General features: G+C 45.8%; 1 protein-coding gene across 1 annotated transcript; it reads left to right on the forward strand.

Annotated features, from left to right (window-relative positions):
• The first annotated feature begins 643 nt into the window (after positions 1 to 643).
• On the forward strand, positions 644 to 11,700 carry fhdc1 (FH2 domain containing 1). Its single transcript, XM_079758572.1, has 11 exons — positions 644 to 1,383; positions 3,070 to 3,131; positions 4,730 to 4,832; positions 4,953 to 5,038; positions 5,619 to 5,719; positions 6,450 to 6,520; positions 6,694 to 6,801; positions 7,131 to 7,201; positions 7,764 to 7,881; positions 8,018 to 8,182; positions 8,332 to 11,700. Exons 1-11 carry the CDS (start codon positions 814 to 816, stop codon positions 10,543 to 10,545), a joined length of 3,669 nt encoding a protein of 1,222 aa, XP_079614698.1. The 5' UTR covers positions 644 to 813; the 3' UTR covers positions 10,546 to 11,700.
• The last annotated feature ends 1,670 nt before the right edge of the window (positions 11,701 to 13,370 follow it).

Raw genomic sequence — 13,370 nt, forward strand, 5'->3', positions numbered from 1 at the left:
TTTGCTTACATTTTAAAGGATTGCGGCCTCAATACATCATGGACACCGATGACAACGACACCGAACTGTTTTAAAACCAATTCTCTTCATCGGACCTGTGTAGCAGTGGCATTATTAAGTGTCACTGACCATTTTATACCCCAGAGCGTGACTTCAAAGACACTGAAAACAAACAATAGGATTTTCTCATTTCCCCCTTAACGTCAACCCGCCTTTGAACGGGGGGGCCTCCTTTTTCATCTACTGCTCGCCTTAATGTCCCCTAATTTCAGATTGCGCAGCGCGACATGCTTGACTACCTCCGTGTAATCCGGACCTGTGTTGCTCTGTGTGTTCTCTCCCACAGCTCCATGGCCATTACCGCTGCGCTTCCCCCCTCTGCCTCCCCCCTTCCCCAGGAGGGCTCCTTCAAAAGGGACGGCGCCGCAGCGCCATGGATGACCAGCTCAGTGATAGAGATGGACACCATCAAAGGCGATGCTCGACTCGCTGTAAACTAGATGAAGGGGCACCTGCCGTCTTCTAACAAGGGAGGAGAAGGGGGGGAGGGGTGGGGTTGGGCAGGAGTGGGGGGAGGAGGGGAGGGGGGTGGCGTTGACCCCTACCGTCGCAACATCTCTTTGGTGTTATAATGACACTTCTGTCTGGACGTGTTTCGCAGAACAACGGGATGAAGAGATAAATGAAGAGAGAGCTGATTCGTTGAGGTTTTTGGAACGAGACAGCGTCACCGCACGGCCTTGAGTTTCCGCAGGCCTCCTGCGGCGGCCGGTTCCGTCTCGGATCGCTCGCCGCCCTCCAGGCGGAGCTGTGATGCGTGCCATGAGTCTCCCTTCCGCGACCGACGACGCAGAGGGCGGAGTCGTCGGCGGCGGCGGCGGTAGCAGCAGCGAGAGCATCAGCTGCACCGCCGACGACGCCTCCACCTCCAGCTCCTCCGGCCTGGCCTCCCTGTCCTCCGTCTCCTCCTTGGCCCAGACCCAGCCCCAGTCCCCCTCGCCTCGCGACCAATCCCAAGAGCCCCTACCGACCCCACCCCTGGGAGCGCCCCCTCCTCCTCCACCACCACCTCCACCCCCACTACCTCCACCTCCGCCCGACACCGGCGGCCACGGCGGGGTGCGGAAGAAGCGTCGCGTGCGGAGCTTCTTCTGGAAGACTATCCCGGAGGAGAAGGTGCGCGGGAAGCCCAACATATGGACCATGGCCGTGCGCCAGCAGCAGTACCAGATCGACGTGCGCTCCGTGGAGGAGCTGTTCGGACAGCGCGAAGAGGGCGGCGGCGGGGGCGGCGTGGCCCACCGGCGGGACAAGACGCCGGCCTCGGAACAGCAGGCGGGGGTCGGACGGACTCGCTCCTTCAAGGAGAGCAGCAAGGATGAGGTGAGGGGGTTCAGCTGCAGGCTGAGGCTGGTGGTGTCCATAAGATGGCTAGGAGGATGATAAGGGTGAGGATAAGGATGGTGGGCATCTTTTGTTGTCTTCCTGCAGAGCCCTATGAGAGTCGATACAATAGGGCGCAGTGGTTGGCTGTTGTGTTGTCCATGGAGAGCCATTATATTCACCGCAAAGCTCAGGGCTACACAACAAACTTCTACACTCTAAAATCGACACTCAATAGATTCAAGGAATGTTATAAAGGGTTCCAAAATCGAAAATGTTTTACGTGGTATTTAGAGAACTTCGGGTTTTGAATACAGTGGGTCTTTAGGATTTAAATGGATCAATATAATTAGTTTAGCTGGTTCTTAATGTTTTCCACAACCAAGCCATCCCTGAAACGGGACCCATACAAGACCATTGTTTAGTAGGAGGAAAATATAGTTCTTGAAGCAGAATTTAAACTTCATTTAAACTACGACAATCCCAGAGTGTTAGAGAGTAATGTGAGGATATAATGAAAGAATACAAGATGACATCGTTCATACTTGCACCTGAACATTTTGAGGAGCTTTTTGTTTTTCCCTCCTGCTGGGGCATACCAGGTAAAAAATATAAGGTGCTGAATGACCCGTTTCCTTTATCGCATTGAAAATGTCTGCATACACAATAAACACAAAAGCTTGCTTGCAGCAACCTGCATGAAGTGTAAGGCAATACCCACAAGAGAGAGAGAAGAGGGATTTAAATCAGGTTCAGACTAACCTCAACCTTCGTGAGTCAGGTTTATAGATCGTCAAACGCTTAACAAGCCTTTAGGGAATATTCAGTGGTTACAAAAGCTACGCTATGAGGGTGTCAAATGCAAGCACAGACACAGACAGACACAGACAGACACACACACACACACACACACACACACGTTCGGCTGCTATAGTCATGAAATGAATATCATTTCGTTTCATCGTTTCATTTATTACAAGTCAAAGTTATCAAGTTTCATTGAGAGCCATGTTAGAAGTGGTTCATATTCCTAGTGCAGAATAATTGCAAGTCATTTACTGCTAACCACATGACATATAAGGCTAACAATATATCAGATTTGCCATCACTTCTTTTATCGCCTCACACACCATGCGCTCATGCACATCCACACTCAACACATCCACACTTAAAACACAGACACACAAACACAAACACACACACACACACACTCACACACACACACACACACACACACACATACACCATCACGCACTGAAGTTTCAGTCAGCTGTGTTTAAATGCTATAATTAATCTGCCAGGAATCCTGTTGGGGAACTTAATGTCCCCTCACCATTAATAGGAAGACAACGCAAGCCAACAATTGCCATTGTTTGAATGGATGCTATAGCCTAGGTGAAAGCCCAGGTAGAGTTTCATTTTCTGTTGGGGGGGTGACCCTTTCAGATTAAAGGTTACGTCAATTGAGTTTTGGTTTTTAAATGTACATCGTTACACACAAAAGGCTGGTAGGCAAAACATTTAACCAAGGTTTATGCATGAAGTTGACGTTTTCAGGTATTTTACTTAAGATCTAGTACTTTTTCAGCTGGGAGCCGACCACATTACCCCCAAAACGATCCTGTGTTACTGCTTAGAATAATATAACGTTGATAGAAATTCTAAATCTTTTTTTTATTTTTACAGATCAGCATCCTGGACTCCAAAAGAGGAATGAATGTGGGAATTTTCCTGAAGCAGTTTAAGAAGTAAGTGCTCTGTACGTGACTGGCTTACACAAAGCCAGTGGAGTGCGAGTCTGTTCCATTGATCAATGTGGGGAAATAGTGAACTGCCCCGTGTGACACCTAATGCGCTTGTATAACTGGATTAGGTTTTAAGAAGAGGGGCCCAAAGTTCAGAACAACCAAAACTTTGAGGCCTAAATAATTAGGTCTGCAGTTTTGACCATAGTAATAATAATAATAATTCGGATTTGATCAATCCTAGCTAAGAAGGTTACACCTCACACTCCCTCCTTGTATTCAGTACATGGCCAAGCAGATGTGCCCTAGTGAGCGGGTTGATTGAGAACAGCATTCAGTACAGTAGTTATAGTTACAGACAGAATCTGACTTATGGGGCAAAGTCTGAGAGACGGAGGCAAAAACTTATTTATGCATTGGGTTGAAACACAGATTCAACACCCACTGAATGTTACATTTGACCACAACAAACTGTCTAACATTTAGAAAAAAAAAAGGTATGTTGACTGGCCAGTTTCTTTGATGTCCCTTTTTAACTAGGAAATAGTGTTGTCTGTGTGGTTCCTTAAAAATAATCAAACTATTTGGGGATTGGGGTCACAGTTTTTGAGACTTGTTTCCGAATAGGCTTGATAGAGCTCATTAATCTCAAAGGACTGGCCAGGGAAACAGTCTACATACTTAGCAGACAAAAAAAGTCTTACTCTGTGTTGCAGAACCAAGCTCTCCGTTGTGTTCCATGCGTAGCACAGAGTGGCTAGCTCGATGTGATATATTTCTCACTGCAGCACAATCAAGCATTTATTTGCATGGCTGCTTATTTTGCATTGCTCTGTGCAACATTTCCATGCCATTTGACTCCTTCGCCAATGTATGAGAGGACTGTCAGTATACTAGTCATCGCCTCTGCTCTCATTCAGTTCAAAGTGTTTACCTTAGAACTAAACCTTTATTATTTTGTACTTGGGGTGTGTGTAAAGTAGTTTGAGTGTTACTAAACTGTGTTGCTAGCTAATTGATTAATAAAGGGCTTGTGATCATCTCGACTTCAAATCGCAATGACAGCCTCCATCGTGGAAGCATAGGAGAGTCAGAGTGTTAGTTATTATGTTGTCAATATTTTGGTAATTGTTTAGTAATAAATTGTTCGATTATTTGTCATTATGGACAAGCATTGTGATTGAAACTGCAAAATTGTTGCTCATTGTGCTTGAAACTGCCACATAACTTCATTGCGAGATTTGGCAAAAAACATTTTAAAAATCCCAGGTTGCGGTATATTTACGTTCATTTTGGATATTATAGAACTACAACTCTTTTAAATCCTCTGAATATGGCGGAGTATCCCGAACACAAAATCACATGATGATTCTGATGTGCAAGCCCTATAGACCTAAAGTATATAGTGTTGTCTTTCTCATCACCCTGGGGTTCTAATGTGACTCAGGGTTTAATGAGACCTACATATATTGACCCTGAACTAAACTGTACCTAAATGTGTTTCGATGATAACAGCAATCAAGCGCAGAGCTGATAGCGCAGAGCTACATTATAGCTAAATGTGTTTAGGAACTAAACTTTACCTCCACTATGTTCTCTAGGTCCAACCATTCCATCGTGGAAGACATACGACAGGGAGAAGGCCAGATCTATGGAGCAGAGCTACTAAAAGACCTTCTCAAGCTGCTGCCTGATGCAGAGGAGGTGTGTGCACGAGTGTGTGCCTGTGCCTATGTAATACGTATGTGTGTATGTATACATACTTAGCAATAATTGTACACATTTGTCTACAGCCTCTGATCTCTTTTGTGTTTCCTTCCATAGATCAAGAAGCTCCAGTCCTTTAAGGGGGACCCAAGCAAGCTGACACTTGTTGATTCCTTTATGTTCCTGTTGATCCAAGTACCACGGTAAGGATGTCCCCCATGGCCTTAGGTGTACTATAGTATACCCCTATAGTACAGTACTGTAGAATACGCAAACAGGGATAGCACAAGCAATATTTAATATTCTTAAGGGTCAAGGGATAAGACTGTCCGTCTTGACTCATGACCACATCTCCTGGAAACGCCATCCGCGTTAATGTTGTCTTTATTAATTGAAATCTATTCAGTGATGGGTTTTCCCAGAACATGCAAACGAGCCATATAAAAAAAAATAAACCACAGTAATGCAGTTCAGAACATTTAGTGCATTCATGTTTCCTGCTCTCACAAAGGACGGCTTTATAGTGGTACTACTCTTTCACTACCTATCCTCCCCTCCCTTCTGACCTAATCTGTTTCCTCTGCACCACCTGGCAGAGAGGACATGATGATGTCATGGCTCTCGTCTCCCTTTTCAGATAGAATTTCAAAAAGCATTTCAGACCAGATTGTTTTTCACAGATTGTGCATCAATGTCTAAAATCATCACAGAGAGATTTCAGCGGTGTGTCGATCTGCACGATTCAAACACTGTTATCATATATTACTGCTTTCCTTCTGAAAGGTTCGAGGTTCGGATCGAGGCGATGGTGCTCTGTGCAGAGTTCTCTGCTTCCTGTGCTGTGATGAGCCGTGAGATCGATGTCATTCGTGTGGCCACTAAAGGTAATGGCAAGCTTCTGCTGGACGCACATGCACAAGCACGTGCACACAAACTGGCACACACACACGGACACACACACACACGCAGGCCTGACCTAGATATATGAGCCATCATCAGTGGAAAACCATCGCTACAACTTACCTGAGGTGAGACAGCAAAATACTCTGCAGAGGGGTCAAGAATGCATAAAAGATACATCTGTTCGGTTTAACAGCATGATGTTTTGCATGTGCCTAAAATAAAGGTGGTTTTGATCATATAAATTGTGAACAACCAATACGTGGTGAAAAGGTTCACTTACCAGTTGTATGTAGCCCCCTTCAGAAAATTATAGGTATTGAAAGACTTAGAGATTTTTTAATCCTCACTACGAAATCGGTCCAGTGATATGAAGCTGTGTTGGGGTTTTGAACATTGTTCTTTAATTAGCTGATGTTGGTTAAATAAATATAAAAGGCTGATGATGGCTCAGAGCATGATGATAGAATGATACGTAGAACAGTGAATCTATTCTCTAGTGATAGTGGATTTGATAGTGGATTTTTGCATACATTCATATTGTTGTGTTAATCTTTGTTAGTAACTTCCTTTTTCCTGATTCTTGACATGACTTTAAAAAACGACTGATTTGCTTTGTGAAAGTCATGGTAGTAAGATAGATAGCTGACAGCAAATGGTTGTTAAACAGTGTGTTACTGTGTGGTGTCTGTTTGTATTGATCCTGTGCTGTAGAGCTAATGAACTGCGAAGAGCTCCATGCAATCCTGCACTTAGTGCTCCAGGCTGGGAACATCATGAACGCTGTAAGTCTTAGATGCCGTGACTGTAATGTTAACACATCACCATACATTCTCCCTTCCTTTCTATTAGTCTAACCTTCAGTGCACTTTTTCCCCCTGCTATTTTTCAACATACGTACTCATGCCAACTGTTTTCTGAGCTGTGTTGCTCACGTTCTCCTCCCTGTGGTCTCCAGGGTGGATACGCCGGAAACGCTGTGGGATTCAAGCTCTCGTCTCTCCTCTCATTGGCTGACACTAAGGCCAACAAGCCCGGGATGAACCTGCTGCACTTTGTTGCTCTGGTAACCATTGTTTTCCACTACAGTTCGAGATGTTGATATTTATGTATATGCATATATGCATAGATAGCATATGTGTAAGAGTCATACACACTTCTCACATAAAGTCACTCAATTTTTATTTATTTTCACAATGAGGTTTGTCTCGATATATACTGATGTACTGATACCAAAACTATTTTCAAAACAACCTGCAAGAAGTGCATTTGTGAATCGTCGTCTACTTGCCTCTCTGTATATCTGTCTGTATGCCTGCATTTCTATATACCTGTTTTTATATCTGTCTGCCTATCCATCTGTGTGTATTGAAAATGTACACTCTGCCTATTCAGGAGGCAAAGAAGAAAGATGAGATGCTGCTCAAGTTTCCAGAAAAACTTCAAGATGTCCAAAGTGCTGCAAGGTATTTCATCACTTAGATCCTTGACTTGCATTGTGTGTCATTGCATTTCTTTCGAATTATAGTATTTTTCCAAAATTCGTATCTAGTTTTTACGGGTCCACCATTTTGTTTTTGGTACCGTATCTTTCACACACAGTAAAATCCCCATACAGTAAGAAAAAAGGCGGCAATGTCGTATTGTTCCACGATGCCATAACTTGCGATTCTCTCATAAGAAAGTGTTCAAGGATGCTCTGCCTATGTATGCCGTGGGCCTCCAGCTTTTGTGTCGGCATAGCATAATACATCTCCTGAACAAGAGCCTAGATTAGTTTTTATCCCTGGGGATAACACGCCGCCGCCCTCCTCTCTCTCATGTATTCTGGTGCAGCAGTACAGTATGTCACCTCAGTAGCCTGTTGTTGTCTCGGAACCTGCACATCGGTTCACTGCACCGGCCGCAGGGCAACACAACATACGACCAACACACGAGAATAACAAACACCAGGCACAGTTCACTTTCACAACACAATGCCTGCTGAATGTTGACGTTGAGGTTGTTGTGGATGTTTGACTGTGGCAGAATCTCAGTGGAGAGCATTGAGTCGGAGTTCACCTCCCTGTACGTCCGGACCAAGACCCTGGAGGAGAAGGTGCAGGAGGACCAGGAGCTCCATCTGCAGCTGGAGCCTTTCCTCCAGGTGAGGCAGCGATGAATGTACATCTACGTTCAACCATTTTCTGCACACATTATGCTGTTCTTAATACGATAAGGAGGACTTATGTGTCAATGAGCTGTAGCAACGTTAGCTAACCAAAATATTCCTGGGGTTTCAGAGTTCGGGACAGACCCTTCAGGACCTGAAAAGACGCCGGCTAGATCTGCGCAAGGAAGGGAACGCCTTGATCGACTTCTTCTGCGAGGACAAGGAAACCTTTAAGCTGGATGAAGGCTTCCGCATCTTTCAAGATTTCTGTATTAAGTTCAAGAAAGCCGTCAAGGTAAGTTTTCAACAGAGTACGTTTCAGAAGATCAAGCTTTAAACCAAATTCTTAGCTTCTTCTCCAAATTTAGCTGGAGTCATTTATATCACTTGTTTCCTCTATATTCCTTTTGTTTTCTATCTCCTCTCCCTTCCCTTCCCTCTCAGGACAACCAGGACCGGGAACTGAAGGAGGAGGCCAGACATCGGCGGCTGAGGGAGCTGGAGGAGAAGCGCTACGCCTGGACGGGCGCTGACCAGAGCACTGGGGGCTTCGGTCGGAGCTCCAGCGAGAATGACGTGGAGATGCTCACCAAGGAAGGCCTGCTGGGCTTCTTCCAGCAGCGATCCCAGAGTCCGGGCAGCCCCATGTCGCGCTCGGCCAGCGCCCGTCGCCACCGCCACACCGTCAACTCCGCAGCCGACCGCGAGCTCCATGGGTACCTGAGCCCCGAGCCCGGGGCTCCCACCGACTTCTCCAGGTTCAACAGCCTACCTCGGGCGGGCCGCACCCATCATCGGAGGACCACTCCCTGGATCCTGTCCGACCTGGACAGCAGCCCCGAGCTGGGGCGGGACAGACAGCCCACGGCGCTGTCTCCGAGTCCAGAAACAGAGCCCATTAGTCCCCTGGCCAGGTTCTCTTCCCCAGGGTTTAATGCTAATGAGGACCCCTATTGCAACAACAATAATTACCGCTCTGTGTCCGAGGGCAGTGCTCTGCCCAGCTCCTGTTACATCTTCCGAAGCCCAGCGCAACTCCCCAAACCAACAATTACAAGGCATATGAACATAAGTGTTGAGAAACACACACTAGTCCAAGGACCTCAAACCTTTGACTTAGCTAGCCCGAACAATAACAGCAATCACACACACTTTGTCCAACAGGGGGATTTTGGGACATACGAGGAGGGACAGAGAGAGGCCTCTCCGATAAACCTTGTTTTGGACATCACTCCGCTTAGTAACATTTTAGAAAGCGACACAGATCCCAAGGATTTGGGTAAAGCGGGGATAACTCAGTCTGGAGATTGGCTTCACAAAGACATAGAAGAAGAGGACAACAGCAGCCTTTCATCAACCACCTGCGATACGCCCCTCCCACTAGACTCCTCAGTGTCCAATAAGAAGCCAATGTTTAACATTCTGGACTGCACCGAAGCCGACTGCTCTGTTGCGTTGGATTATTCCGAGATAGACAGCTTGCCGATATTGAGGGAAGGGTTGGACCTAAAAACTCTGAACAGGAAAAACGGCCAGGAGATCAAGCAAAACACAATCTCTCCCAATGAGAAGTCGGCCTCCACCTCAACCAACGAGCTCTCGGCACGAAAATCCACCGACGCGTCCTCCATCACGCCATCAGCAACCACAGAAGACTGGGACACAGACAGCTGTGACACGGCAGAGGGGAAAAAAACGGGGAAGGTATCATCTGTAACCAGCACCACAAAACTACCGCAGGCAAAGAGCAAGGTTACCAAAGCAGTCAAGGGCCTCGGATGTCTCGGTGTTAGGACACTGACCAACAGTGAGAACCAGGGCATGCGTAAAGTGGTTCCCCTAACCAGGCACACCAGGTCGGTGAGCAACAAGCGAGCAGAGAGGCCGTCGGTCCAGGACAGCAGTGAGCCCCGGCGTCCGCTCCGTGACCAGAGCACCCCGGCCAGAGGGAGGAGTGACAAGACCACCCGGACCCCGCGACACTCTAGCATGCCCCCCGACGAGGCCAAGGCCCAGAGGGGAACCAGCTTGGCCAGCACCCTGTCCAGATGGGCCCGGGATAACACCCCGAAGAAGTCCTCTTTCCACAAGCCCAGCCCCAAACCCCTGAGGAACATCCCCAAGGCTCCGCCAGAGGAGAAGATGTGTCGCTCCACCATGAGGGCCCTTGCCCAGGCCCAGGCCGCGGCCGAAGCCCTGGCTCAAGCCCAGGTCGGGGCCTCGTCCGAGGCCAGCAGCTCACAGGCCCTCGGGCCCAAAACCGCCTCGGGGGTTCCTCGCTTTGCTCGCAATACCGTAGCTTCCACATCCAGAAAGATTAAGGAGCTAGTACCCACATCCGTTCCGTCCACCCCATCGCGGAGCCCATCACTCCTGGGTCGAACGGCCTCGGCAATACCGACCAGGATGCCCTCTCCTGTGCAGAACGCTGCCGTCAGCAGGCAGGCTGCTTCCCCAGGGGAGGAGCCAACCCAGGGGGCCACTGTGCGGAGAGTGCAGAGTGTGAGGGCCACCAGTCGAAGCGCATATCGAAGCGGTACGCCTCCGCCACCTACACTCCGGGAAGAGGTCCGCAAGGCCAACAGCTTTTCTGACAAGAGCATCCAATCCAGAGAAGTGGTAGCGACCACCAGAGGGTCGAAGCCAACCTGGAAGTGAAGCTATGGTCTATTGAAATGTAACTGGAGAAACAGAAAGACAAAGAGCCCCCATTTTTCCTGAGATGCAAACTCAATTTGGGTCTGGTTCACCAATGGCGCTGTAGACTTCCTATATATAATTAAAGACGCCTGGAATCTGGTTAAAAATATCCATACCTCATCGACGTAAGTTCCATCGGCCATCTTTGTATTAACTTGATGAATGAGGTTGAGTGAAGAGCAAGATGCAAAGTACTGTTACAAGAGACATTTATTCATAGAGAGGATTTATTTTTTCATTGTATTTCTTGTTATATTTTCAAATTATATATTGCGAAAGAAACTTAACTGACAAATGGCAAAATTCCACTTTTGCAAAAGAGCCTTTGTTGCCTGCTTAGCAGTCTCCTACTCCGGATGCTATACTACTGTTCATAATGACGGTTGATGTATATGTAGGTACAGCCTAACACTGTAATGCTGCTAATAAGCTTCGACAATATATGAGTTTCAGTGTCTCTAATTGAAGGTTTTAAGCCTTGTGATAACCTTGCCTTGCTGCTGTCCTTTTCTCTTTTCTCGTGGACGTTTTAACGTTTTGTTAGTTAATTATCGCTTGATACCTCAGAAAAATAGGCCTGGAATGAAAGAAACATGATTATCTGGTTTTATCCGCACTGTTATCAAACCACGGCCTTGGCATACAACCCTGAGCTCCTCCAATCAGATTAGTTCAGCAGAGGCCTTTTATACTGTACTTGTATTTGTTTTCTGTTCTAGACCCCTCCATACTGTCATGGAGTAGAAATGCACATAAGAAACATTTTCTTTTCTCAATAGTTTAGCTAAACACAGATGCTATTAAAGAGAAGAGCATTTGCAATGCCTCATGTTTGAACGAATACACTGAAACCACGTTACCAAGATCATCGTATTTATATTGACTTCGATTTGCTAGGATTGTTCAATGGTGAATGTCACTTAGTCATGCTCAGTGTAGCTGTATGCCTTAGCGTAACTTTTTTAAATAGAGACGATCGTTGCACCTATAGTCTCAAAGGTGACACGCACACGCACACACACAGATAAACACACACACACACACACACACACACACACACACACACACACACACACACACACACACACACACACACACACACACACACACACACACACACAACATTGCCTTAAGCTAGATGTAGCCCTTTCATCACTAGCAGAAATGGAAGGTGATTGTAGTTAGGATTAAGAGGGTCATCTTCCACACTTTTCACCATATATATATATATAATTAAAAGACACCAATAGATATTTTTGTAAATAATGCAAAGATTAAATATGTTTTTGGATTATGGTTGCATACACGGCATACAATGTATACAACAATGTATAAAGTGAGCACTAAAAAAGAGAAGGATTTCCCCGTACATGTTCCATCTCTGGGTTAGTCTGAAATAAGGTACACAATAAAGAGCACGCCTAATCACCATGTATTTTGCATAGCACACAAGAAACGGTTTGTCATACACATGAACACACAGGAATAAGCTTTACAGATGGAGAAGGAGCAGCTAGAGGGAAGCAAATCATCCATGTTGATCAATTAGTTAGTTGATGCACTAGTGTCTATGTTCATAGTTACCATTAAAAGCAACTTTACAATCTCTAATTCACCATGTTCCTTGAGTTTTGTTGTTCTACTGTCTGAATTGAGTCACATAATTTGCTTACATGCATCGCATTTTCCAATTTGTTTAAATTAAAATAAAATGATGTTGAAATATAGGCAGCATTACAGAATGTCTACCTTATTTTAAATTGATTTTAAGAAAAACATTATTATTAGGCCTATCTATAGGCCTACATGCCCTCTCAGAAGTGTTTCACACTCATCCTTACGTTTTCAGGGATTTGGACTGGAATTGTCTTCTAGAAAAACAAAAAGGCATACACCTGACTGTAGACTGAAACAATATGCTATTTCTCCTTCAGCAATTTAGTCTGTACCTTTAAACCATATCAGTTTACCAAATTGTTCATGCCTTGTCGTGGCTCATGCTGTTAACTTGGTGGTGGCTCATGCTGTTAACTTCGTGGTGGCCCAGTACAATGGGCTTTACATTGCATCTGACGGCCGGCAAGTGGTCAAACTGAATGCCTACTCACCCTTATGCTGCTGCCTTGTTACACGCAGGTTACCATAGCGACTTGGATGAAGGGGAGGCGGTTGGATCACTAAAGGCCTCAGAGAGGTTGCATGGAAACACAATATCACGTCGACTAAAACGGCAGACGAGCGGCCCTCTCAAACTAGAGTCAATACAAGCCCTGGCCTTAACCACAAGACAATAGTCAGGGTTGTATGTCACTGAATTGTAGTCGTTATAGATGCTACCATTACAACCGAAGGTGTCATCCGTCACTTAAGTTGTTTTCAATTGTAAACCCTTGACTATTTGCAGCATAATCTAAACTTTGTCAGGTGGACATTATTGTATTAACCCAGTTCTGCACTGGTAAGGTGAAACATGATGGTGGACATGATCTTGCATGATCACTATTCACCAAGGAGCTGCATAATTTACTGTAACTGTCTATCACAGTTTATATTTATGATAATCAAAGGAATCAACAATAAAAATCGATATTGCTGTGTAAAGCTCATGTCCTATATTCTTTCCCATGTGTCTCGATCTTCCTGCACTCACTCTTGGTCCAAGCCCGCCTACAATGATAACACGTGGCCCACATTATCCAATACTCTACCGCCTCCTGGTGGCTCCCTCCAGCTAACCGGTCAGCTTCTGCTTTTATCCTGTCAATCTGACATGTATAATTATA

Source organism: Pollachius pollachius (assembly GCF_949987615.1).
Source record: "Pollachius pollachius genome assembly, chromosome: 2".
Taxonomy (NCBI): domain Eukaryota; kingdom Metazoa; phylum Chordata; class Actinopteri; order Gadiformes; family Gadidae; genus Pollachius; species Pollachius pollachius.